The 27,099-nt window shown below is 50.5% G+C and overlaps 1 protein-coding gene and 1 long non-coding RNA gene across 5 annotated transcripts in view; both read right to left on the bottom strand.

Annotated features, from left to right (window-relative positions):
• Nucleotides 1-158, bottom strand: part of FOXK1 (forkhead box K1) — a 62,957-nt gene extending 62,799 nt beyond the window's left edge. The window contains exon 1 of the mRNA XM_027125499.1: nt 9-158. Coding sequence (XP_026981300.1) covers nt 9-62 — 54 coding nt within the window. The 5' untranslated portion in view covers nt 63-158. The remainder of the gene's footprint in view (nt 1-8) is intronic.
• A 1,843-nt stretch (nt 159-2,001) lies between these two features.
• LOC113630375 (uncharacterized) lies at nt 2,002-26,545 on the bottom strand. 4 transcript variants are annotated; one of them, XR_003436942.1, is made up of 6 exons: nt 24,657-26,545; nt 23,818-23,950; nt 9,482-9,517; nt 7,949-9,009; nt 6,221-6,849; nt 2,002-3,115 (listed from the first exon to the last, which is right to left on the bottom strand). It is a non-coding gene; the product is annotated as an uncharacterized LOC113630375 (long non-coding RNA). The 4 variants fall into 4 exon arrangements; XR_003436941.1 differs by lacking the exon at nt 2,002-3,115 and having other exon boundaries at nt 5,451-6,849; nt 7,949-8,087; nt 8,784-9,009; XR_003436940.1 differs by lacking the exon at nt 2,002-3,115 and having other exon boundaries at nt 5,451-6,849; nt 24,648-26,545.
• Nucleotides 26,546-27,099: the final 554 nt, after the last annotated feature.

Below are 27,099 nucleotides of genomic sequence, written 5' to 3'. Positions count from 1 at the left end.
CAGGGCGCCGAGCGCAGCGCCAGCAGGGCACGGGCCCCGCTGTCCTCGCCGACTTCGGCCATGTTCGCACAGCTCCAAGCGGCCTCCGGCGGCGGCGCGGCGCAGGGGGCGGGGCTCCGCGGGGCGCGGCGGGCGCGGGATCCCGGTCCGGATCGCGGCGGAGCGGAGCCTGCGGGCCGCGCTCCCCGCCCGCCGGTGCTCGCGGGGGCGCGCGGGGCGGGGTGGGGGACGGTGTCCGCGCCCCGCCAGCCTCGCCGGTCGCCAGGTAGCGCTTCGCCCACCGCCCCCGGCCGTGGGCTGTCCCTTCCTCCGTCCTGGGACTGGGGTGGGGAACCCCCGAAAAAGTCTCCCTGGAAAGTTTTGATCCTGGGTCACTCACTGGAGAAGGGACAACTGACGTCAGCAGTCTCCGGGGCCCTAGTGGCTCCATCCGCCAACCCTAAAGTGCGGTACTTAGGCACCAAGTTTAAGGGGTTTCGAGCTGTAACTGAAGTTTGCCTAAAGATGCTTGCGATCCCTGATGCCCTGTGTTCCTTTTTGGAGTCATACATTCACTCAACAAGTATCTAGACAAGTATCCTGGGACCCATACTAGGGCCCGGTGCAGTCGCCTCCGGCCCTTTACACCTCTTACAGTCTCATGGGGGAAGGCAGACGCCTGCAGAGGAGTCTTCTGTGAAAACGCAGAATTGGCCACCTTAGGCATCCTTCAGATCCCGCAATGCTTCATGCATTCCTAATTCAGCCAGGGCCCCCTACAAAAAGGTGGCAGTGTCTGCACACTGCCATCATTTAACAATTATTGAGCGGGAGAAAACAGACCCTCCCTGGTAGAGCTTACGGTGTACTGGGAGATGCGGACAGGAATCAAGTAACATTCTAATAAATACATACAAAATTACGGCTGTCTCAAGTCCCGTGAGGCATTGTTGCCCAGTGACATGTGTAGGGAGTGTGGCCCCCCTAGGGTGGGAAGCTTGTCTTCGTACCCACTGTCCAGCCTGGGGCTGCAACAACAGATATTAGCCCAACTGTCACATGGTTGAATATATAGGTACAAACAGAATCAGTGCTTGGGGGGCAAGTAAGAGACATTTTTACAAGAAGCTGTAACGGGAGAACCTACTTGAAGGTGGAGGAAGACAAAAACGGGGTCAGGGATCTCTTCCCTAAGGAGTGATACTTGAACTGAAGTCCAGCGATGATTAGGAGTGGGGGTTGGAGTCCGGGGATGGCATTCCAGCCAAGGAACAGCACGTGCTAAGGAACGGAGCATGGTGCCTTCCCAGGATTGACAGGTGGAAAAGAGAGACTGACCACATCAGCTGAACAGCATCAGTCATGTAATTGGGGTCTGATCCCCAAAGCAATGGGAACCACTGAGGGGCTGTAAGCAAAACGGCAACATGCAGACCCACATATCGGAAGTAGGATCACTGGCTGTCGGGCAGAGCCTGAATCCGAAAGGGGTCTGCGTGACCATAGGAGGCCAGCTAGGAAACTCGTAGACCAGGCCAGGGGCTGAACTAGGGAGATGGGGAGAAGTTAAGGGAGTCAAGCAATATTTATCTCAGACAAAGACGTTTACAGACGCATTGCTGGCGGGAATGGAGAACGCTGCAGCCCCTCTAGAAAGCACTTTGGTGGAAAACATAGGATCATCTGATTCAGCGATTCCACTTTTTGGTCTATACCCACGAGAATTGAAAGCAGGGTCTTTATTTGTTTTTAAATAAATTTGTTTATTTATTTTTGGCTGCGTTGGGTTTTCATTGCTGCATGCGGGCTTTCTCTAGTTGCAGCGAGCGGGGGGGCTACTCTTCGTTTCCGTGCATGGGCTTCTCATTGAGGTGGCTTCTCTTGTGGTGGAGCACGGGCTCTAGGCACGCGGGCTTCAGTAGTTGCAGCACGTGGGCTCAGTAGTTGTGGCTCGCGGGCTCTAGAGTGCAGGCTCAGTAGTTGTGGTGCATGGGCTTAGTTGCTCTGCGGTACGTGGGATCTTCCCAGACCAGGGCTCGAACCCGTATCCCCCGCACTGGCAGGCGGATTCCTAACCACTGCACCACCAGAGAAGTCCCGAAAGCAGGGTCTTGAAATGACATCTGTACACTCACGTTCAATGCAGCGTTATTCACAATATGCAAAAGATGGAAACAAGCCAAGGGTCCACCGACATGTCTGATGGGACATTATTCAGCCTTAAAAACAAAGGAAATCCTGACACCTGCTACAACGTGGATGAATCCTGGAGACATGGGGCTAAGAGAAATCAACTGGTCACGAAAAGAGAGGTCCTGTATGATTCCGCTTATGTGGGGTCCCTAGGGGAGTCAAGTTCATAGAGACAAAAAGTAGAAGGGTGGTTACTTCCCAGAGGGACAGGGAATGAATGGGGAGTGAGTGTTTAATGGGGACAGAGCTTCCGTTTCGCAAGATGAAAAAGTTTTGGAGATGACGATGGCTGCACGATAATGTGAATGTACTTGACGCTACCGAACTGTACACTTAAAATAGTTAAGATTGTAAATTTTGGGTTACGTGTCTTTTACCACAATTTTTTCTTTAAAGAGAGAGATTTACATAAAACCTCCAAAGTTCTTTCCTCTGGCTCATCTGGGGTGACTTCTCTCTTGTTAATGACAGGTCTGTTTGAGAACAAGAGGTATATATGTGCTTCCACGGCCCTCAGGCTTGACGATATTAAACGTGAAGACTTCTGCGCAGACTGACAGACCTGGACAGTTCTTTTCCCGACCAGCAAGAACCTGTACGTGACAATGGTAGGAGCTCCCAGGGCTGACTCACGATGACCCTGCAATCCGAGACACCCACTGAACCTTGCAAGTTCCTTTCCTCTTAAACAGCAAGCCTTCGATACACTGACAGCTTCAACGGAGAGGTCCAGAAAGAGGGCAATAAAAAGCCATTATAGAACCAGAATCGGAGAAAGTGAATTCTTCTCACACTCTCTTGCGTCTAGACGGGCTGCTAAAGCTGCTTCACGATGCATCCGCTCAAAAAAGGAAAAAGAAAAAGTTTGCGAGGGAGGACCCAGTCGACTGCTGGGAGCCCACGACACGCAGGCTCTTACCCTGATGGAAGCCCCTGGAGCTGGCTGCAGGAACAAAAAGGAACAAAATTCACTACAAGACACTAAACCATTTACAAGAAAAACACACCGTATTGGTGGGTGACGATGAAGGCCATGTTAAAAAGAGGCCATGAAATATCTGGAAAAACAATCCATTAAAAACAAACACACGTGGGACTTCCCTGGTGGCGCAGTGGTTAGGAATTCGTCTGCCAATGCAAGGGACACGGGTTCGAGCCCTGGTGCAGGAAGATCCCACATGTCGCGGAGCAACTAAGCCCGTGCGCCACAACTACTGAGCCTGTGCTCTAGAGCCCTCAAGCCACAACTATTGAGCCCACGTGCCTAGAGCCCGTGCTCTGCAGCAAGAGAAGCAACCGCAATGAGAAGCCCGCGCACCACAACGAAGAGTAGCCCCTGCTCGCCACAACTAAAGAAAGTCCGTGTGCAGCAACAAAGACCCAACACAGCCAAAAAAAAAAAAAAGATAATTAAAGTCTTAAAAACAAAACAAAACAAAAACACATGAACAGATCCTTCACTAAAGGTATAGGCGTGCAAAACAAGCCCAGGAAAAGATGCTCAACATCATTCGTTGTTAGGAAGCAGGATAAAACCACGCTGGGATTTCTGTGAAAACTGATGAGAAGGTCTGGAGTTCTCCCGCATGGCTCGCAGAAGTCAAGACGGTACTGCCACTTTGGAGAAGTCTGGCCGTTTCTCATACAGTTCAACTACCTTACCGAATGACCTGCAACCCCATCACTAGCTCTTTATCCAAGTGAAATGAAAACTTGTGTGGACACAAAAACTTGTACATGATTATCTGTAGTGTCTTTTTTCCTAAAGACCCCAAACTCGACAACCCAACAATCCAAACGCACCTCGCTAGGGGCATAGAAAACAAACTTAGGCCCAACCGTACGACGGAACATCACGCAGCACTGAAAAGGAGCAAAGGACGCGTACAGAGAACACCACGGAGGACCCCAAGCGCATCCTGTATGCTTTCATTTGTAGGACATCCTGGAAAAAGCAAAACTATAGAGGCAGAAACAGATGAGCGATTCCGGGGGCTGGAGGTCTGGGAGAGGCTAGCTACAAAATGACATGTGGGAATCCTGGGTGGGAGGTGATGGCTGTGGTGGTGATTATACGACCCCACGTATTTGTCAAAAGTAGCAGAACTGTACACAGAAAAAGTGAATTTTACTCCGTGTACATTTAATATAAAATTTAAAAAATATATATATATATATACATCTCTATAGAGAGTTTGTGATTTTAGACCCAAAACAAGGATTAAGGGCCATATCGTCCAATTCAGAAGCCGCTAGTCACATCTGGCTATCTACACTTATACTCTAACGAAAATGAAATAAAATGAAACCCTTCCTTGTGAAACGCGGCACGAGCCACATTCCAAGAGCTGGATCCGGAGACCCACGTGGCCAATGGCTGCTGTACTGAACAGTGCAGATGAAGAAAGTTCCCATAACTGCAGAAAGTTCTGGACGGTGCTGCTCTGGGGGCGGGGTGTGGCTGGGCTGCGTCTGCCCCCTCCTCCCTTCATCCTCCAAAGTCAGGGAATCACACCAACGTGGTCCGGGCAGAGCCGTACGAGACCTCCGCCAAAAGCGCCGATGGGGTCACCCTCCTGCCCTGAGCCGAAGGGGTCCTCGCTTGGCCTGCTGTTCCCCATCCCAAGACAGGGGCCCGGTGGAAACCCCTCCACCTAGTCCTGGCTGGGCCTGAAGGTGGGCAGATGGGCTGGGAAGCCTCAGAATCTGAAAGCGGCGGGTCCACACTCACAGCTTCGAGGGCCTGAAGCTCGACGCGCATCTGGCAAATGAGCGATGAGCCCAGAGTGTTCTCTGTGTTCTCAGCGTCCCCTTCCTCTTCCTGCCTGCTGAGTGTCACTTCCTGCTGCTTCTATATCCTTCTGGATCTTCTCTGCATCCCCAGTGCTGCTTCCTGTCTGCTCACTGAGTCCCTGGGGCCTTACATCACACAGTGATGGGCCTCTGACCACTCCCGAGAAGGACCGCACTTTTGGATCACCACAGAAGATAGAGACAGACAGACAGAATGATCCTCCAAGAAACTTCCTCACCCATCTGAGGCCCCCAAAACCTGAGAGAGACATGGCCCGTGTCCTCAGCTCACTTGGAACAGGTGGGCTTGTTTTTTTTTTACAGCCTCCCCTGGCCACCCTGTCATTTAGAACCGATCATATTTCTTAAACGCTAATTCAGGAAAAGACATGTCTGACTTCGACACCACAGGAAACTTGTTCAAACAAAGCCGGGGTGAAAACTACTCTTGACAGAACACTCGGGTGTTGGCGCTCAGGAAAAAAAAAAGATGTTCTGTGTGTTACTCATCCGTGGCTGTGTAACAGCAAACGGTTCCAAAACGTAGCAGCTGAAACCAATCAATGTGTACCATCTCACAGTGTCTGTGCGTCGGGAATTTGGGGGTGACCCAGTGGGGTGGTCCTGGCTCGGGGTCTCTCGTGAGACGCTGGCAGGGCTGCGTCTTCCAGACGTTCGCCTGAGCCTGGAGGATTCTCCACGTCAAGACAACGCGGAACGAAGGTGCTGGGGGAGGGGCGCCAGCCCCACCGCTAACCAGCTCTGTGCCCTCGAACAAGTTACTTGGCCACTGGGCCTCAGTTTCCTCTGCTGTGATATGGGCTTAGGGCTGCTGGAGGACACTGAGAGAGTCACTCCTGTGACCTCAACAAATGCAGAGTGTTTCATAAAAATAGACTTGGAAATAAGGAAAGCAAGACTCTTAGCCCGAGGGCCAGCTCCGCAGAAGCCCCCAGAAGCTGCTCAGCCAGGCGAGCCTTACAGAGACGATGCCTGTTTTCCTCCCCTGATGGAAGGAAGCTCAAGGGGATTTGGTTTCTTCCTGATCTTTACTGTGAAAACCTGGCAGGGCTTCGAGTGGTAAAACTCATGGCAGTGTCAGGGCCCCCAGGACGGGCCCCCAGGGGTGTGTGATCTGTCCACCCAGCCCTGGGTCCCCCCCACCGTTTCCTGTTCTCTGGCTTTGTGCATCATGACTCTGCATTCGTCCGTCTGTCCAAACAACCTGGGGTGGCGGTTTGCCCTGTGACCTCACTGCTCTGGCAGATCTAAGACGAGTTTTGATTCTTCAGCTCGTCTAGCTTTTTTCTTGCGTGGCTGGGAGCGGTGTGTTATGGACCAATGTAAGCTCCGTGCGTGCAGGAATGGAAACAGAGGTCATTCCAAGCAGTCATTCAGCAGCTCTGTTTCTGCTTCTCCGCAAAGGTTTTTGTGCTGTTATTTCCACCACAAACAGGCTCAATCCTCTAAGCGCTCAGGGGCCCGCTCTTCTGGAGAGACATCCGATGGGCTGCAGAAGTCACCTTTGTACCCGGTGAACAGGTCACGCCAGGTTTTTAAATCAGCGGCTTGAAGTCAGGCCCTCCGAGTGCCCAGTCAGTGGTGTCATCCCAGTGGAGGGTCCCCACTGCAGACAAAACCAGCCCCTGACTGATGAGCCACTGGGGTTGTGCCCTCGGCGGGGGCCTTTGCTACAACCCTGAGGATGCAGCTGGGCAGAAGCGACGGCCCTTCTAAGGCTTCACGACCCAGAATACATGCAGAACCCCAGAGGGATAATTTATAGCCGCTTTATCATTTATAGCTCTTGAGCGCTGGAAGTGGGACCCAGCCAAAGTGAGATGTGCTGTCCGCGTAAAACACACGACACACCGATTTCAAAGACTAGTTAAAAAAAAAGAAAGGGCAAAAGGTTATTCATAGCATTTTATATATTTATATTGGTTATAGTTTGAAACGATAATTTTTTGGATATATTGGGTTAAATAAAATGTACTACCCAGATTAATTTCACCTGTTTCTTTTTACCATTTTAATGCAGTTACTGGAAAATAAAAAATTACCTCTGTGCCGCACATTTGTGGCTTATATTATACTTCTATCAGACGGGACTGTTATAGACCAAGGCAACTTTTTTGTCCCAATGGATGTTTCTGTCTCAATTATGACGGTGCTCTGAGTTTGTGTTTTAGCAGAGCTCGGGCTGACCCCTATCAGTCTGGTGTCTTTGTATCATGTGGATTCCTTCCTCTTTGGTTATCAGAGCACTTTGGGGGAGTTTTAATGTCCAAAGGGTCTGTGTTTGTGGCTGGATCAGACAAGGGAGGTGGAGAGATTTAAAAGCGCACATCGACCACTTGGTGAGCTTCGCTGTCTCCGCCACTGGGTGCTTCGGTTTTCTGCCACGGAAACCGACTCTGGCCAACTTCAACAAAAAGGGAATGTGTTGGCATGATGCTAGGTTGATCACAGAACTGGAGAAAGCCGAGATCCAGCTTTCAGAAAGGGCTGGAGTCAGAGCAGCCCTGGGGATGTAGCTGCCAAAACCGCAAGGCTGGTCTCCCAGGATGCCCGCGCTGGGATTAACCAACTCCAAGCTTTCCCCTTTCTTGCATCATTCCATAGGAGATTGGAATTCCCAGGAGAAAGCAGCTGACGGGTTTAGGGAGGTTCTGTGCCCAGGCCTGGGCCAAAGGAGGGCAGGCACCAGGCGGGGCCGGCCCTGGAAGGCGTCATGCAGCCCATGCTGTGGGGCTGGCCCGTCCACGGAGCAGTCTGGTTACTGTTAGCAGAAGGGGCGGGGACGCAGAAAAGGCAAACAATAGATGTCCACCTCCTCATTCCAACTGGATTTCGTCAGGGACCCGCCAAGAACTCAGCCAATTCAGCATTTTTTCAAATACTCTTAAGCTCATCTTTTAAAACTTTTAATTGTGGGAACGTTGAACACATAGACAAAAGAAGACAGAATAATACAACATACCTCCATGTACCCAAAACCCAGCTCCAGCGGGGATCCGTATACACAGCCTTGTTTCATCTATAAGCCGCCCAAATCCTCTCGTATTATTTTGAAGCCAGTCTCAGGCATTATATCATTTCCTATAATTCAGTGCGTATCCCTAAAAGATAAGAGTTGGTTTTAAAAAAAATCACCACGATAATCCGTGAAAGAATCCTAATCCCGCCTTAACAGTATACAATTTTTGGCCAGTGTTTAGATTTTCATCTTCTCATAACCTTATTGAGGGATAATTTACCTCAATTGAGGTATAATTTACATACCACAAAATTCACACACTGTAACGTACAGTTGGACAAACTTTTGGAGAATTGCACAGTTGTTCAATAACCACCCCAATCCAGTTTCAGAATATTTCTGTCACCCAAAAAGTTCCCTCACGCCCATTTGCGGTCGATTCTCACTCTGACCTTCAGCGTCAGGCAAACACAGATATGCTTTTTTCTCTAGGGTTTTTCCTTTTCTACCTATTTCCCATACACAGAATCACACGCTATGTGGCCTTTTGTGTCTGGTTTCTTACGCAAAGCGCAAGGTTTTGGGGTTCATCCATGTTGCACGGATCAGCAGTTCATCCCTGTTATTGCTGACAATGCTTTGCTGTATGAATATACCACCGTTTAAAAAAAGAAATCAGTCCACAAGTTGAGAGACACACGTGTTGTTTCCAGTTTGGGTTTTAGTAAAACTTCTGCTATAAACTTTTATGCACTACTTGTTGACATGTGTTTTCATTTCACTCCAGTAGATTTACAGGGGTGGAATTGCTGGGATACACGCCAAATGTATACTTAACTTTTAAAGAAATTACCAGACCGTTTTCCCAAGTGACTGCAGCATTTTATGTTCCCAACAACGAGTGAGGATTCTCTTAATCTCTTTTAGTCCATGTTTTCCCTCCGCCTCCTTTTTTCCCCCTTTCGATTTATTTTTAAAAACGGGGTCACCTGTTCATTAAAGTTTCCCAGAGTCTGTTTCCCACTTTTGCTGGTTGCATCTCATGGAGTCTAAGTTCATCTGAGCTAAAACAAACAAACAAAAACAAGATTAAGCCGCACGTACAGTCAGTACACAAAGTGCAAAGCTTAAAGTTTAAGAGAGTTGGTAGAGATAAATCCCGGTTTTAATTCTGAGCTTCCTAACAGTCCAAAGAAGGAAAGAGGTTTGGTTACAAGAGTCACTGTCCATAGGATGAAAACAAACTGATTGCTCTGTGGAAGCTGGCTTTTTCCTGCCAGAGACGAAAGAGAAATTTCCACCATGATTCCCTCTTCCTTATTAGGGACGTGGTAGGAGTTCGAGGGGCAGCGCCCTGACTGGTGACCCAGCCAGTGCACGACAATGTTCTTTGTCGGGGGATGTCAATGATTAAAAAAAAAAAAAAAAAAAAAAGCCAGTAGGCTCCTTTGGGATCTGATGAGGTAACATAACAAGTCAGACTCCCAATTCCAGGTCAAAAAAGGCAACTTTTAACCACAGAATTCAGGTCCTCACCTGAGCGTCCATCATCCAAGCCCCAGTGCTGTGTTGCTGGGAGGAGAAAGAAACATTTTTATAACATGAAGATAACTCCCAACAAAGTACCTACTATATTAGCTGCCCTTTCAGGTCTGTACCAAACCTCCCCACAAAACACAAAAATACACAAACAAAAACAACCCACTGTCAATTCATCTTTTTTTTTTTTTTTTAATTCATGTAGAGTTGATTTACAGTATTGTGTTAGTTTCAGGTGTACAGAATATTGTGTTAGTTTCAGGTGTACAGAATAGTGATTCAATTCTTTTTGATTCTTTTCCATTCTAGGTTATTACAAGATATTGAATATAGTTCCCTGTGCACTAAAGTATGTTGTTTATCTATTTTATATACAGGAATGTGTGCCTGCTAATCCCGAGCTCCTAATTTATTCTCCCCCCCCCCCCACCGCTTTCCCCTTTGGTAACCGTAAGTTTGTTTTCTATGTCTGTGCGTCTGTTTCTGTTTTGTAGATAAGTTGATACGCGGCCTTTAAATGCAGATTGTAAGCACAGTCCTCTGTGCCCATTCTCTCACCCTCAAGTGACAAACGGGCAAGTGTCTGAGATGTAGGGGGACAATGCCCAGCAGATAAGTGGCACCTTCCTGAGGAGGGTGACTTCCTCGACCAGCTTCCCACGCGGTGGTCCTGCCTCTCCCCACGAGGCCACATTAGGCCAGCTTATCTCGGAGGCCCAAGAAGAGACCCCCCCCCCAGTAAAGGAGACGTTTGGCCCTGACCTTGCTTGTTGCAAACCTGGCTTAGATAAACTCACGTCCTTTGCATCCTGTTTTTCTTCTAAGTGTCAGCTGTACATCAGGGTCCATCTCAGCAGTTTTCTCTCCCTCCCTCCTTTCTCACTGCCCACGTCATGCCTTGGGGGTCTCCATGGTGACGAAGGGCACTGGACAAGAGCGACTTTTCACCCCAAGAAACTTGAACATGGAGTTCCTGGCTTACTTGAAGCCTCACTGTTTATTCCAAGTCTGGACTTCCCGGCAGGAGCTAAATAATTTCAATATCTTATATTTTTGTAGCAATTTATAAATGTAAGATGTGAGAGAATGAATTCGAATCCAAGCCCCAGGAGGGCGGGGACCGTCTTTGTTTGCTGTGGCGTCCCAGCACCCGTAACAGAGTTCGTGCGCAAACTGTTGTTTGAATGGATGCATGACTACGAAGGTACAGCCATTCTACGGGATGTAGGAGATGTCCCTGTGTTTCTACAAAATTTAAAAATAATTCTTTGAGTGCAGAGGGGGTGCAAAACTCAGTTTCTCTCTTGCTGGCGTCCTCCCTCTAACCCGGAGGTGTGCAGAGGCCTAGATGTCCCGCAGGAGGGCTCAGGCCTTTAGCCCACACTGAGCTTTGCTGATACGTCCTTTGACCAAGACCAACGCGCTCAAGGACCCCGCAGCTTTGTGGCCAAATTCAGACACAGCAATTTTTGCAAGGCTGGAGGCCTGGTTTGTGGGGTCCAGCCTTCGCATGTGCGGCCCTGATCCCTTCCTGGGGCTCTCCAAGAGAGCAAGACTTGGGTCCCCGTGGCTCACAGCACCCCGAAATCTGGCACCTTCCTTGATCTTGGTTTGTGACCCCTCCTCTGGGAGGGGCTGGGAGCCACCGCTTCTGGGAACTTTTCTCTCTCCTTCTCCCTCTTCGGAGGCCCTAGTATAACCCCTCGTTGAAAACTTAGCCTTCACTTCTGCAACCCAAGCTCACCTAAAACAAGAGGACGCAAAGCCCGGCTACTTTCAAAAATAAACACAAAGAGGACAAAAATACAAATTTATATATCAGGAAACACCCTGCCGCAGACATTTGAGGAGCCTGTCTTCATGTCTTATCATTTTCAAAGTTGCTGTTGTTTTTTAAAAACATCTGATTTGCTTGCAGAGGCCAACACAGAGGGAGGTGTCATCAGTTCCATTTTACAGGCTGGAGGCTGAGGTTCCAACAGGACTGGTGAGGTGCCCTCGCCTTGCAGAGGTGGGCCTGCAGCCCAGGGTTCTCAGGGTCTTTCCCACCCTCATGAGGGGATTAGAGACTGCTGTCATGGCCACGCAGACTTGAGTCTCATCTAAGCTCCCAGAAGCTGCTAGTGAAACATTAACCAGCCTCGTCCCAGCAGATCTTCCCCTACCAGAACGCCAGCTCTCCCTTCTGGGTCACAATTTACTTTAGTTGACATTTATTGAGCACCTATTGTGTGCCAGGCACTGTGCTGGGAGTCTTAGGTATATTATTTAATTCTCTAAGCAAGCCGGTGAAAGACGTTATTAGCAGCTCCATTCCAACAGGGCCCCAAAGTGAAACTAAGATCTAGAGAAGGGAAATGACTTGCCTGAGGGCACGTTGCTGGTGGGACGGGCTGAACTGAGGCTTAGCTCTCGGGCCATCCGATGCTAAAGCCCCCTCCAGCTCTTGGTACTCCCTGCTCTTTGCAAAGGGATGGAAACAATTAATTGGAGGAGAAGTTACTAAAATACTTAAGCAAAAGCTTTCCCTTTGTACTTTCTACAAAATGCTCTGTAACGCATGCAGATGATACTATGCCTGTGTCCTCAGGTTAATGGAGCTGATGGCATGTGGGTGTGCTGGGTGCATGGACAGGCCCTGGAGTCAGAGCCCCTTAGGGTCCAAATGCAGCTCCAACACTTAGAAAGTGCAGGGCCCTGGGCAAGGCACTTAGTCTCCACGGGTCTCAGTTTCCCCTCTTCACACGAACCTCCAGCCCACAGAAGGGCCGTGCGTCCAGGGCATGGTGCGCAGCCCAGAAGGTAAGCAAGCTCTCCCCACGTGCTACTGAGTGTCAGGATGACCCAGATGCAACTGCCACTCAGAACTGGGCAAACGCGGTCCATCGGTGTTCCTTTCACATGGTTCAACCTACACTTATAATCGAAACTGAAGTTGAGGGTCTTCCCTGGTGGCGAAGTGGTTAAGAATCTGCCTGCCAATGCAGGAGACATGGGTTTGAGCCCTGGTCCGGGAAGATCCCACATGCCACGGAGCAACTAAGCCCGTGCACCACAACTACTGAGCCCACGTGCCACAACTACTGAAGCCCACGCGCCTAGAGCCCGTGCTCTGCAACAAGAGAAGCCACTGCTATGAGAAGCCTGCACAGTGCAACAAAGACCCAACACAGCCAAAAATAAATAAATAAATATAATTAAAAAAAAAAAAGACTTTGCCTTCCAATGCAGGGGGTGTGGGTTCAATCCCTGGTCGGGGAGCTAAGATCCCACATGCCTCGCAGCCAAAAACCGAAACATGACAGAAGCAATATTCTGACAAATTCAATAAAGACTTTAAAAAATGGTCCATATCAAAGAAATCTTAAAAACAAAACAAAACAAAATGGAAGTTGAAACAAATAGGCCCAAGGGTGGGAGTTGAACTGGAAATCTTCAGAGCTCCAAACAGGGAAGAGGATGAAATAAAGACAGTGAGAGAAAACGAAACTGGGCTTTGGTGACTTGTGCGCTGTAGGTAGGAAATGCTCATTTCTCATTCTGCTCTAGGTATATACATTCCTAGTTTTGAAGTCGGAGAAAAGGAAAAAGCAAACGTAGCTTCCCACATCTATGGAGAAACCTGTAACCGAGAGAAGGCAAGGGAATCCAAGAAGCCCTAGCTTTCAGCCCTGCTCCGGCCGTGTGTAAGAAGAGCAGTCGTACTAAACACACACGGCGCTAGGGTGAGGGAAAGCAGAAGAGACGTGGCCTCCTGCTTCGGGTGGACCTTGCGGATACCTAAGCGTCATCTCGTCCCTACGCAGTTTAACCTACCCATGCTTCAAGGGAAAGAACAACTTGGCTAAGAGAGTCTTACGAAGTTTAAGTTAATCGAAAGATTGAAACTTCAGGACATGATGTCGCCTCCCTCTTTTTATGTTTTTTGTTGCCAAAAAGAACGGGCAGCGAGCTGTTGAGATTCACGTGAGTCAGCACACTGACTTACCGGCTTTGAAATCCTCCCTAGCAAGTGTTTGCCTACCAAGCAAAGAGTAGTAAATGCAGGTACCGAAGGATATTTACAATAAACCTAGGATATGATAATTACCATCTGAGAAAAGCGCCAAATACATATAAGATTTATTAAAAAAGAAAAGAAAAGAAATACAGGACCCAAGATTCCTGAACCCCTCTCAAAAGTAAGAACTGAAAACCCCGATTCCCACTCGTGTAGAGCCTTATTGGACTGTAAACACAGAAAGGAAAATAGAACCTATGTAAAACTGCCACGTCTCATGTGGCGGGAGGGGTCACTGCCCAGGCCCTCGGCTATAGGATTTAAGTAGCCCCTGAAGATTTGAAACACTGAAGGATGGGCGTGATTCTCCCCTTCGGGCTGCCAGAGAGGAATCACTGTTTGAATGAGGAAAACAGGCAGCATGCCCTAAGGGAGACCACCGTCAGAGGACCGGCTTCTCGTCACAACCCTGATGACAGCCGTGTCTCAGGCAATGCCCGCGGGTAGTTAGTGGTTACAGCCTGGAGTTAAAAGGGCAAAACCACCAGCAGCCTCCCCTATGGCCATTCTGCCCTTTTCCCTAATTTTTCCTGGGATGGTAATGAGCCCAGCTAAAAAACTATATTTCCTGGGATGGTAATGAGCCCAGTTAAAAAACTACATTTCCCATCCTTCCTTGAAGCCAAGTGCGGCCATAAGACATAAGTAGGGTTAATGCATTTGATGAAGACACAGGGTTTAGGATGACCAACTCATTGCCTATACGTTCTGAATTTCAGCCACGAAAACCCTGCATCCCGGGAGACTCCTCAGCCCTGGACAAACTGGGACGGCTGGTCCTCCCAGTCGAAGGCTCTGTGAAAGGCGAGATGGCAGGTGGCACGTGCCGGCTCCCGTCTGCCCGTCCCCTCTTGATGCACGGGGTGTGGACTCAATGCTAGAGGTGACGATGAATCGACAGACATGAAGACAAGAGCCACCAAGTTATGTTAGCGGCAAGAGCTTGACAGGAAGAACCGTTAACTAGGTCCAAAGCTGTTACAAGCTAACGGAAAGGGTACAAAGAGAACTCTGTCTCTTGGAGGTCGGGACTAAACGAGGTGGATAATTCGGTGGTGGTGATGGGGGCACGACAGGAAGGGCTTGGGATTATGGAGATGTAGGAAGTCAGAGGAGCTGAAACTCTGGTTCCCGAGGCGGGGTGGGCTGGCTGTGCTGGTGGTCCCGAGGGGTCACAGTGAGTCGTTTCCATAGGCGTTCGGAAAGCAGAAGACAAGAAGCTGCTGCTACCCAACGGAACTGACGATGCAGCAGTAGAGAGGCTTTGCTAGAACAGAGTTTATGGGAGCAAGGAGCTGGTGCAGACCTAACGCGGAGGAGCCCTTCTTTCCTTCCCCTTCCCTGCCTCGCAGGCTTGGTCTAGCGCCACCTATTGGCAGATCCTGCCAGGGAGCCGGCTGGCTAAACAGAAGCGCGGTGTGCAGGTCTCAGCCGCAACTCCACAGAGCCCCAGGCTAGGACGATGGGTTTGGGGCTGAGAGGCCGTAACTTAGTAACTGGCACACCTTCCCCGGTCACATCACCTTCCCTTCCCCCCAGGAGGAAACCACGGCACCAACTTTTAAGCTGTTTTCTTGCTTTTCCTTAGTGTTTTATCACATACCCATGCAACCCTGAACGACGTGGCTTGATTTTCCTGTTTTTAAACATTTAATGATTGGAATTAAACTGCCTATGATCTATCCTGTCTGGCTTTTTACAGTCGAATTGGAGATGCGCCCATGTTTTGCAGGTGGAGGTAGTTCATTTATCTCCAATGCTTTACTGGATTCCGTTGCGTGAACGGGCCGCACTTTATTCATTCAACTGTCGATGGACATTTTTAGCTACGACTCTGAGGACAGTTCCTGTACGTGTTTCCTGAAGCCCGTGAGCACACGTTTCTCCAGGTGGTTCTCCAAGTGTGGCCCCCAGGTCAGCTGCATCAGCGTCATCTGGGAGGGAACTTGTTAAGGATGCAGATCCTGGAGCCCTACCCCACACCTCCTGACTCATTCTGGGAATGGGGCCCAGAAGCCCTCTGGGGGATTGTGACGTCGGCTAACGTTAGAACCACTTTCCTAGGTTACACATCCAGAAGTGGATTTGTGAGTCATCGGACATTTTTCTAGACAATGTCAAACTATTTCCCAAAGTCACTGTACCAATCTGTGCTCCCACCTGTGCTGTCTTAGAGTCCCCATGGCTGTCTGTCTTTGTGACCACTTGGCTGGGTTTTGCCGGTCTGGAAGGTAAAGAGATCTCTCACAGTTTTAACGGGCACGTGGATAACTTCCAGTGAGGGTGAACACCTTTCTCCAAAGCCTCTCGGCCCTTTGTGTGAAGCGCCCATTTCCTCCTATGGGGTTGTCTATTTTTCGTTATCAGTTTGAAGTTCTTTACGTATTTGGGGAACTGGTTTTTCTTGGTTATGTTTGTTGCAGGTATCTTCTACCGCTCTGAGACCGGCCTTCTCACCTCAGTTTTCTCTTTGTTGCCATTCTTTGATGAACAACTTCTTGATTTTAATTACCGCTATTTTGATGATGAATGCTTTTAATGACTTAAGAAATCATTCCCTACCCCAAAATCCTGAAGATGAGCTCCTTTAATGTCTTTTAAAAACTTTGTAGCTTTGCCTTTCACATTTAATTCTTTTTTTAATAAAGTATTTTTTAAAAAAATTTTATTTATTTTTGGCTGTGTTGGGTCTTCGTTGCTGCACACAGGCTTTTCTCTGGTTGCGGTGAGCGGGGGCTACTCTTTTTTGTTGTTGTTTTGTTTTGTTTGTTTTTTCCGGTACGCGGGCCTCTCACTGTTGTGGCCTCTCCCGTTGCGGAGCACAGGCTCCGGACGCGCAGGCCCAGCGGCCATGGCTCACGGGCCCAGCCGCTCCGCGGCACGTGGGATCCTCCCGGACCGGGGCACGAACCCGCGTCCCCTGCATCGGCAGGCGGACTCTCAACCGCTGCGCCACCAGGGAAGCCCGGGGGCTACTCTTCATTGCGGTGCGCGGGCTTCTCATCGTGGGGGCTTCTCTTGTTGCGGAGCACGGGCTCTAGGCGCGTGGGCTTCAGTAGTTGTGGCACACGGGCTCAGTAGTTGTGGTTCACGGGCTTAGCTGCTCCGCGGCATGTGGGGGTCTTCCCGGACCAGGGCTCGAACCCGTGTCCCCTGCATTGGCAGGCGGATTCTTAACTACTGCGCCACCAGGGAAGCCCCACATTTAATTCCTGAATCCATCTGCAATTGATTTTTGCATGTGATGTGAGGTAGGGGTTTCATTTCGTTCTCTTTTTCCACGTGAATACCTAGTTTTCTTAGCACCATTGATTGAAAACTACGCCTCCGCAGTGCCACTTCTGTCATCAATTGTTTATGCACGTGGATCTGTGTCCGAGTGCTCTGCTGTTTCACTGGCATATCTGTGTGTACTGGAATGGATGCCGCGCTGTACAGGACACCCTGTCACCTCCTCTGCTGCCGCTCTCCGCAGAAGGATCCATCCTCTCAGAGGAGCTCGACGCCCTCGAGCTGAGTTGTTCCTTTGCTCCGATATCGTTACAGCCGGATGAGGTTAACAGCGTTGTCTGTCATTTTGCTTTGGCTCACACGTTTCCGTGGGTGTTTCACGCCCTCTCCCCACACAGCATCCCTGGCTGTTGACACCCTACCCTTCCTCCAAGGCCCCTGCAAGGCCGACACCGCTGATCACCTGCGGCCAGAAGGGAGCCTTTCCTCCTCAGACACACCTGCAGTAGGACGTCTGTGTGAGTTGGCTGGGGCTGCCGTAATAAAGCACCACAGACAGAGTAACTTAAACCACAGAAATATATTATGGCGCGGTTTGGGAGGCCAGAGGTCTGAGATCAGGGTGTCGGCAGCGTCGCGCTTCCCCTGCAGGTTGGAGGGAAGGGTCTGTCCCGGCCTCTCTCCCACCTGCTGGCAGTTCCTTGGCTTGTGGCAGCCTAACTCTAGTGTTCCCAGGGCATCCTCCTGTGTGCCTGTCTGTCTCCACTTTCCCCTTTATATAAGGACACCAGTCATCTTGGATTTGAGGCCCACCCTACTCTGATACAGTTTCATTTTAACTAATTACATCTACGACCACCCTATTCCCAAAGAAGGTCCCATTTCGAGTTACTAGCAGTAGGGTTTCAACAGGTGAATTTCTCAGGGACACAATTCAACTCGTAACAACAACGGATCATCTGAAACCGGGACACTCTGGAGAGTGAACCAGGACCCTCGTGATAATTATCCCAGGATCACGGCTTAGACCGCGAGTGCTGGGGATGGGCCACGATGCGTCGGTTACCCCACGAAGGGGGAGGCCAGGGGATCCCCATCATGCGAAACTTCAGCATCGGCACTGGCTCACGTGGGAGGCTTTGACTGCAAATAACAGGAAGCCCAGCTTGACGTGGCTCCAGCACGGAGCAGGATTATGACCTTACCGACGAGAGCTCAGGAGAAAGGGCGGCCCTAGGATGACCGACTCCGTGACTCAGGGATGCCAGGAAGGACGCAGCTTCTGGCCAGCACGGGGCTCCTTTGTCCTTGATGGGTCGACTCTTGTGATTTTGAGGTGGCTGCAGGGGCCTGAGGCCCCTCCTCTTCCCAAACCAGGATCTGGAGACCGCCTCTGCTTCGTGCATCTCTTTTCTAGGAGCAAACACTTCTCTCAGGACCTCCCTCCCCCAGTCCACTTCCCCTCACGTCTCATTCGCCGAAAAGACACCACATGCCTCTGTTTAAACCACTTCCAGGCAAGGGGTTTGCGACCACCATGCTTTTCTTAGCCCGATCGTGGGTTTCTCTTAGGAGCTGGGCCCCAGCTCTCCTGAAGCCGGTGGAAAGATGGTACAGGACAAGAATCTGGGTTCTCGTGTCAGGAAAAACAGAAGGGTGGGGAGGAGGCTGCTAGGTTGGCAACTACAATGCATTTGCCGCAACAGGAGAGAGAACAGGGTCCCGGAGACCAGCAGCATCTCAGGGACAGGTAGGGGAGGTTTTCACGGCTGGGCATGGCAGCGGAAAGCCAGGAACCATGGATGTTTAAGGCGGTATTCTTTCTAGTACATTTATTAAATGTAATGTTCGGGGAAGTTGGCAGCAGTACCCACGTCTCCTAAGGTGGAAAGTGGGATAATTGAGGTCAGATCGTTTCGTTTATTGCCCTGGTCTGAAATCATTTCACACCGATTTGCTCTGCAATTCAGCGTCACTACAGAGTACCAATGAGGAAAAGGCCATCAGTAACAATGACCGTTACCAAGCAACAAGCAGCCATAGCAAGAATTAAATAAAAGGAACGTAAATGGACCCGTCAACTCAATCACCAGAAAAAGGCAGCATATGGGAGAAACAGAATAGGAGAAAGCTTTCCCAGTTTCTGTTCAATTTCATTGAGAAAAACTACGTGCCAAGATGCAACATACGGTCTGCAGAAAATTAGGAAAATATGTATCAGAAAGAAACTAATCACAGGCATGACTTTACCGCTGCCGGCTTTTAAGAGTTGGGTGCATTTTCTTCAGAACACACACATGCTCAGTTTCCTATCTTGCTTTTTCTACTTCACTTTATACAGTGTTTCCCCACGTTATTAAAAATCCCTAGTGGACATCATGTTAAGTGACTGCATACCACAGGCATTGATCAATTACTCTTTCCAAAACACTATAAATTGGTGCTTTGGAAGGACGGCACAGGGGAAAGGAGGTGAGTTGAGAACCTAAGCGCCAGCCCTTCCTCACTGTTCTCCGTGTAAGGCCAACTGGCCCGAGGCAGGGGAATGCAATCAGACTCACAGGTTGAAACTGCCCTGGAGGCTTTCCGGACCACCCAGTTCCAGGAACTGACCTGGGGACTTTCCACCCCGCCCAGCCTTCCCGCCTTTCGAGGGGCGGGACTAACGGTCCCCCAGGATACCCGAAAAGACCACCAAATAAAGAATAACCTGCGTCCTCCCGGATTCGCCACACCCCTTTCCCTTCTTCCCCTATAAATTCTGCCCAAACCCTCGTCCGGGCGTGACTTCTCTGGCCCCTTTCTCTCGGACCAGTGAACCTCGCCCGGGAGCGTTCCCAACTAAAGCTTGTTTAAGCTCTCCTCCGTCTTTGGTGCCGTTCCTTACACTCCCGTGCTGAGTTCTGACGTTAGGTCAAAGGTGTGGCATCTTGCTAATCTCCAGTTTGGGAAAAATAAAAACCTGTGCTGGGGACGGGGTGGGAGGGAGGTCTCTGAATTCTGTGGTGGCAGCCCATGCATTGCTTTGTGCTACAAACCATAAAGCCAGTACACAAAACGTTCCAATTACTAGTGGCATCTATATATATTTTTTAAGGTCAGCCGTCAAGGGCCTCAGCACTTCCTGGAATCACAGTGAGTGGGCCTTCAGCTGTACCTTAAATTTCCTACCTTGACTGGTGTGATGGCTCCTTCGGAAGCTCTGTAGAGCTATTATTATAATCATCTCTCCTGTTAGAGGGTCATTTTATTTAATTTAAAAAAAAAAAAAACCCTCACGATAGCGAAGCTGCAGAAGTACTTTTTAACCGCCATGCTGGCAATGTCCCCCGCTGCGCGATTACAGCGCGAGCCAGGCAGGATCACCCGCGTTCTAGTCATTTAACCCGTCAACCTCTGAGGCATGAGCAGGCATCACCATCGCAAATCAGGTCGCAGAATCTGCCTCTCAGGTGTTTCTTTCTGAGAAGAGCGCTGCTCACCCTCTTGGGTTGGAGCAGTGCGTTGGTGGTGTCATGTGAGACTGTGCTCCCCTGGTCTCCCGGGCGGCAGCACGTGAGAAGCACCCTCCCCCGCGTCCCAAAGTGTGTTCTCATACATTATTCAAGAGGCCAAGTTCAGGCGAAGGAGCGTGGACTCTGGAGCAAGACAGACCTGTGTTTAAATCCTAGGTTTCCGCTAAGTGGCCTGTTCTCGTGACTAGACCAGGGCAGCTGCTTGGCCCCTGGGAGCCCTGGTGTTCTCACCTGTAAAACAGGAAAATAATACAAGCTCCACGGAACCCAGAACTCAGCAAGGGCTCAGGACTGGACGAAAATGGCTAGTGGGAGGCTTCTGTGCTCAGAGCCCAAGGTCGTGTTCAAGGTGAGACTGGCACGCACACGGAGGCCGTATCCCGGGCAGGCCAAAATCTGTACCGTGAATCACACCCCTGCCTTGCGAGGCCCAGGATGATGCTTTTTCAATAAACTGCTGTCTCTTTATTCATCTGATTTTCCAAGCTCATGCTCTGCGTTGCTTTTGGACGGACTTCTGCCCTCAAATCTAAATGGATGACATGCCGATGCTCTTTGAGCCAGCTTTTTTTCTTTCCTTTTTTTCCTTCAAATTAAATTTTAACAAAGAGAACTTGCCTGTACTCAGAGGCATAAATGTCTAGGACTGTTGCTCCTGCTGCCTGATAGGGGCCCAGCACCTGAATAAAAAGGCCATTTCTCTCTGTAACAGGACAATTCAGACACAGACACGGGACCAGAGATAACATGCCCCCTGGTCCCTGGGGGGATGAGGGCTTGCTGGGGAAATGCCTGCCTGGTGTTCTGGCCTGGGCCTTCTGTTTAAAAAGAGAAGCCAGGGCTTCCCTGGTGGAGCAGTGGTTGAGAGTCCGCCTGCCGATGCAGGGGACGCGGGTTCGTGCCCCGGTCCGGGAAGATCCCACAGGCCGCGGAGCGGCTGGGCCCGTGAGCCATGGCCACTGAGCCTGCGCGTCCGGAGCCTGTGCTCCGCAACGGGAGAGGCCACAGCAGCGACAGGCCCGCGTACCGAAAAAAAAAAAAAAGAGAGAGAAGCCAAACTTCCTATTTATAGATGAACGAGTAATGCAGTATCAGTTATTGGTTAAGGCAGGACAACAACATGGGAAAAAAATAGACAAAGGGGTTGAGGTTCAAGGTTATGTCGGAGAAAGAAAGCAGACGGGATTTTTGTTTCATCTCTCCCATCCTCCTAGTATGCGTCTACTTTTAAAAAATACCATTTAATTGGGTCTTGTTGGTTTCTAAAACAAAACAAGGCAGGGGCTGCGTGCAGGTGAGACCCCTCGCTGGCCATCCCTGCACAGCCTTTTGGGAGCACAGGTGCCACCGGCTGAGGTCCAGACCCCTCTCCAGGCGGCTCCTGTTCGTGTGTGTGTGGGTCCGGGAGGCCCCGGCAGGCGTCCTGTTAGTGTTACGCTGGTGAGAGGGGCTGGGGACTCTCGCTGCTCAGCTCTTTCTCTCTCTCTACAAAGCTCTGCCTGCTTAGAAAAGAGGTTTTGTTCAACTCCTTTTTTGGCCTCGGAGGCACCAAAGGGAGTGATTAATAGGGAACCACCTCGAGGTTTCGATAGGCCACAGCTAGAGCTCCAGGGCCTCGGGGGTCTTTGTTCCCCGGGCTTGCGCTTCGGGTGGGCCCAGGGGGCGGTGGCTGGGCCTCGCCAAGCGCTAGGGCCCGCTGGGGCCTGGACACCAGGGTTTCTCTTGTGAAATCCAGCAGACAGGAGGCAGGGCTGGAGACGGACATGCCGATTCCCGGGGGCAGGGTGCAAGGAGGGCTCCTCGGTGGAGGCGGCACGGCGGTCTGGCCTCCAGGCCTGGGGACAGGGACGCAGCACTGGGCCAGGCTCGGCTAAGCTGTGGGCAGGCTGAACGGGGCTCCTGTGACCACACAAAAGCAAGGCAGGCTTGGGACACAAGCGGAAGGTGACCAGGCACAGGGCGGGGAGTGAGGGGGCGGGTTAAACAGAAAGGAAAGCAGCCTGGCCTGCCCAGGCCTGGAAACCATTGTCCCTGCGGCGAGGGGGCACATGGCTAGATGCTTCCTGGGGTTGCATTTGTCCCCGCGGTGGAGCAAGGGGATTAGAAGGTTCTCCTGTGGAGGTTTGCCTTCCTCAGGCCCCAGGCCCCTTCCCTTCATTCATTTGACAACTGCCAGGCCCCCATTAGGACGGGAGCATCCTTGCAAACTCAAGCCGGGCGCCTGGCAGCATCTGTGGAGACTGTGCCTGGCCCTGACCACGTTCGCAGGCGCAACGCAGAGGGGAAACGATGACATGGCTGACGGCGACCTCCCTGTAGCACGGAAGTGTTTCACGGCATGTTTTCAGAGAAGGTAGAGCATGGTTGATGCGGGGAGTGTCTTAGTCGGCTCGGCTGCTGTAACAAAGACACCATGGACTGGGGGGGCTTAAGCAACAGACATTTATTTCTGACAGTCTGGAGGCTGGGAAGCTCAAGAGCAAGGTGTCAGCTGATCAGATGTCTGGTGAGAGCTTGCCTTCTCTCCGTGTCCTCACGTTGCATGGTGAGAATGAGAAAAATTGCTCTTGTGTCTTTTCTTATAAGGGCACTAACCCCATCCACGAGGACTCCACCCTCATGACCTGGTTACCTCCCAAAGGCCCCATCACACTGGGGATTAGTGTTTCAACAAATGAATGGTGGGGGGTGTGTGCGAATAAACATTCAGTCCACAGCAGGGAGTAAGGCTACCTGGGTGTGAGCCCTGGCCCTGCTCCTTATAAGTCATGTGGCCTCGTGCAAGAGGCATGGCCTCTATTTCAGCGTCCTCAGCTGTAAAGTGGGGGTTTGTTGTGGCTGAACTGCATTTTCTCCAAATTCGTATGTTGATGGCCTGAGCCCCAGTGCCTCAGAGCGGGACCTTATCTGCAGCCTGGCCTTTACAGAGGTGAGTAAGGCAAAGCGAGGGCACAACATGGACCCTAATCCCATGGGACTGGTGCCCTTATACGAAGAGGAGGTCAGGACACAGACACGCACAGAGGGATGACCATGTAGAGACACAGGGAGAAGACGGCCATCTCCCAGCCAAGGAGAGAGGCCTCAGAGGAAACCACTATTGATCTCAAACTTGCAGCCTCCAGAATTGTGAGAAAATAAGTGTCTGTTGTCTAAGCTGCCCCATCTGGGGCATTTATTATAGCCGCCTGAACTAAGATGGGGTGATAACAGTACCTGCCTCCCCCCAAGGCCGTTCTGAGCATGCAGTGATGGAACACCTGGGGAGCAGCTGCAGGCGGCATGTCGCATGCCACAAAGGGCTTCAGCCCTGAAAACATGCCACCCCTGTGCCATGCCCGCCCACGTCTAGGCAGAGCTGCAGACACAGCATCCAATGGCCACTGTCCCTCGTCCCCATCCCCGTGTACAGACCTGGTTAATGGCTTTACATGGCGAATGAATCAGGATGCGGGTTCAGCCCATCAGGCACCACAAAACCCAACTCAGGATGGTCTAAACAATGCCGAAGCGTGTCAGTCACATACCTGGGATCTCGGTACAGATGGAATTTCGGTGTGGTTTGACCCAGGGCTCCACCTTCCTCGGTTGATGATGACGCCGGAAGCCTGATGGCTGCAGCGTCCCAGGCTCTGCACTGCTCATCCTCTGTCACCGCCCCTGGAGGGGAAAGGCCATTTCTTCTCACGGCTGCCTCGTAGAAGATGGGAGGCCTTCTCTGGAAACTCCTACCAAATGCCTGTTTCAATTGGACGCCTGATCTTTCCTGAATGGCTCAGGGAATGGCAGACGGTGACTCAGAATCATTTGCTGGCAGGTCACCCTGTGTGGTGTAGACTCAACTGGACCCACCCCAGAGCTGGGGTCAGCACCTCTTGCCCCTTGATGGCTCTGTAACGGGTGAGGGCTACAGGAATGCTGGCCACTTAACGATGTGGTCCACTGAAAGGGGCCATCTCACCACCTCCTGACGCTGTCCCACAAGGCAGGGACCACTGTCATCTCCAATTTAAAGGTAAGGAAACAGAAGCTCATGGACACAGGTAGGCAGGAGGTAAAAACTCAGGCACTGGAATCCAGCTCTCAACCTCAGGCCCGCTTTGCAGTGTAGACAGGCCACAGAGTCAGGACAGTGAGATCACAGGGGCAAACAAACCCACTAAAACCCACTGCCAACCTTCCTCAGAGTCAGACTACCCGAGAGCATTCTGGTGCAGTTATTTCCTGCTATTTTTATTGTACTTAATTTCCTCCCCAACCTTTAAAAATTGAGACATGTAACTCACATACAAAAAGACACATACGTGCAGTGCTGCAAAACAAAGGACCACAAGTTTAGCAGCTAAAACGTACACACATTTCCAACCTTGGTGTCTGTGGGGCAGCAGTCCCGGTATACTGCTCAGCTGGTCTTCTGCTCAGGGTCCCACGTGGCCACGATTGAGGTGCTGGCCCAGCTTCTTCTGGGCTGCTGGTTGCCCTCAGGTCCCAGAAGCTCCATGGTTCCCTGCCAAGCGTCCTTCTCTGGGGCCGTTCACAACATGGTTGTTTGCTCCCGAGAGGCCAGCGGGAGAGTCTGTCTCCAGTTGTCATGGGGTCCTGGGAGTGATGGGCGTGACATCCAACTCCCTTTACATACGATGCGACCCACAGGGAAGGGATGACATCACAGTCCTTTCACCAAATTCTACTGATTAGAAGCACATCGCAGGCCCCGCCTACACTCATGGGGAGGTGATGATACAGGGCATTGACTCATGGGGGGCGCAGGGGTGTTTCACCTTCCCGTGTGTCTAAGTTTAACCCAGAAACAGAACATCGCCTACCCTCCCAGAAGCCTGGCTTACCCACCCCCAGGTCCACTTAGAGGTTAGACCAGTGTGGAGTTGGAGCCAGTTAGAGCTGATCGTTAAAAATTCAGGAATTCCATGAGCTAGCTGTTAAACACAGATGTTATAAAGCACTGAATTATATAAACTTAGAGTGAAATCAGTTCTATCAAAAACAAGGTCTCAAAACTCACCACTTCATGATTACTTTACTAAAACCCGTGCTTTTGAGGTTACTCACATCTCTTGTACCTGTATGGTGGAAATACTTTCCCTAACTCTGCATTCAAGGTATTTCAAGTTGGTTCAGATGCTCCCAAGTTGGCCATTAGAGAAATAGTTACACTGGGGAACTCTGAAAATGCTACAATTCAGAGACTGAAGGCCAAGTGAGGCCCTTGCTCAAGCGAAGAATGGCTTTTACATTTTTAAAGGTTGATAAAATATAAAACAAAGACTATGTGCCAGAGACCACTGGTGTCCGGCAAATATGTATCTGGCCCTTTGTAGAAAACATTTCCCAACCCCTAGCCTAATAATGGAGAAAATTAACAGTGCAGCTAAACTTAAAATTGTGTCCAGTTTTTAGCCATTATATTATGACTGGCACAAAACATTCGTCCAGTACTGGAAAAATGATCCAATACAGCAAAGAAGTTGCTCACATCGCTGATGAATAAAGATCTATATCTTTTTGGTTCATTTCTGTCTCACTCATCGATGTGATTAAACCAACCAAAGTTTGTATCACATATTACACTTAATGACAATAAATTTATTGGAAAAACAGTGGGTTGGGAGACAACTCAATTTGATAGATTATGATTGAATTTTAACCATAGGTTGGCCATGGATACAAGAGTTCAGCAAAAATAAGCAATGGCAACATCTGAGGATCAAATGGCTCCAGGGAATTTACAAGAAAGAGTACTGTGTTTTACCATTTTTGGTAGGCTGTGTACTGCACATGCTTTTTACTAGTTAAAATTCATAATAAATGTGTCTACATATGCACTCCTCCCCCTACCAGCTGTTAAACATGTACCATCAGCCTGAACTGTGGGCGAGATACTTCCTGATTTCCTTTATAATTTAACCACTTTTAGGTTTCCTCTTACCTAGGTGTGGCCCATCTTCCTTAGGACCTGTGGCAACGTCTGGTACATACTAGGTATTTTAAAAATACGGAAGTGGGTAAACTTCTGAGAAACACTAATTTTACACAGCAACCAGCAGTGGCAATGCAACTGTGAGCCTTTAAGATAAAATAGCAGAAAAAAAGGGGGAACGTTTCTTTGCTTTTCAATCTCTATAAGGCCCTGCTCAAATCTGTTTTTGTTTTTTTTTGCGGTACGCGGGCGTCTCACTGTTGTGGCCCCTCCCGTTGCGGAGCACAGCCTCCGGACGCGCAGGCTCAGCGGCCACGGCTCACGGGCCCAGCCGCTCCGCGGCATGTGGGATCCTCCCGGACCGGGGCACGAACCCCCGTCCCCTGCATCGGCAGGCGGACTCTCAACCACCGCGCCACCAGGGAAGCCCACAAAGGTTTGTTTTTTTTAAGGCCCTTTTCAAATCTGTTTATACTTAACGGAATAAAGTCAAAGAACAACAACAACAAAAAGTTAACAGCCATAACAGTGACTACCACTGACTCCTTGCTTACTACGGGCCCAAAGGTGTTTCTCACGTAGAATCCCATAATTCACCCTCCGTTCATTTATTTTACTAAGCATTTTACAGCGCGCCTATAGGAAACCAGCGGTGTCGGCCCTCCGGGAACTTAAACTCAGGCTGGGGAGGCGCAGCCGGCCTGCAGACCACCCCCCCCCGCCCCGGCCCGCGCGGATGCCCCCAACGCGCGTCACAGCCCGGCTGCCGTGCACGTCCGGCCGCGGGCCCCCGCCAGCCCCGCACGTGTGCCCCCGGAGGCTCGCCCCGCCCCCTTGGGGACCCGGGCGCCGCGGACCCGCAGCCGTCACG

Source organism: Aethalodelphis obliquidens, unplaced genomic scaffold, assembly GCF_003676395.1.
Source record: "Aethalodelphis obliquidens isolate GAN/ISIS:26980383/991018 unplaced genomic scaffold, ASM367639v1 scaffold30, whole genome shotgun sequence".
In the NCBI taxonomy this organism is placed as follows: Eukaryota; Metazoa; Chordata; class Mammalia; order Artiodactyla; family Delphinidae; genus Aethalodelphis; species Aethalodelphis obliquidens.
The sequence above is the reverse complement of the archived record's forward strand: the minus strand, read 5'-3'. Positions and strand labels throughout refer to the sequence as shown.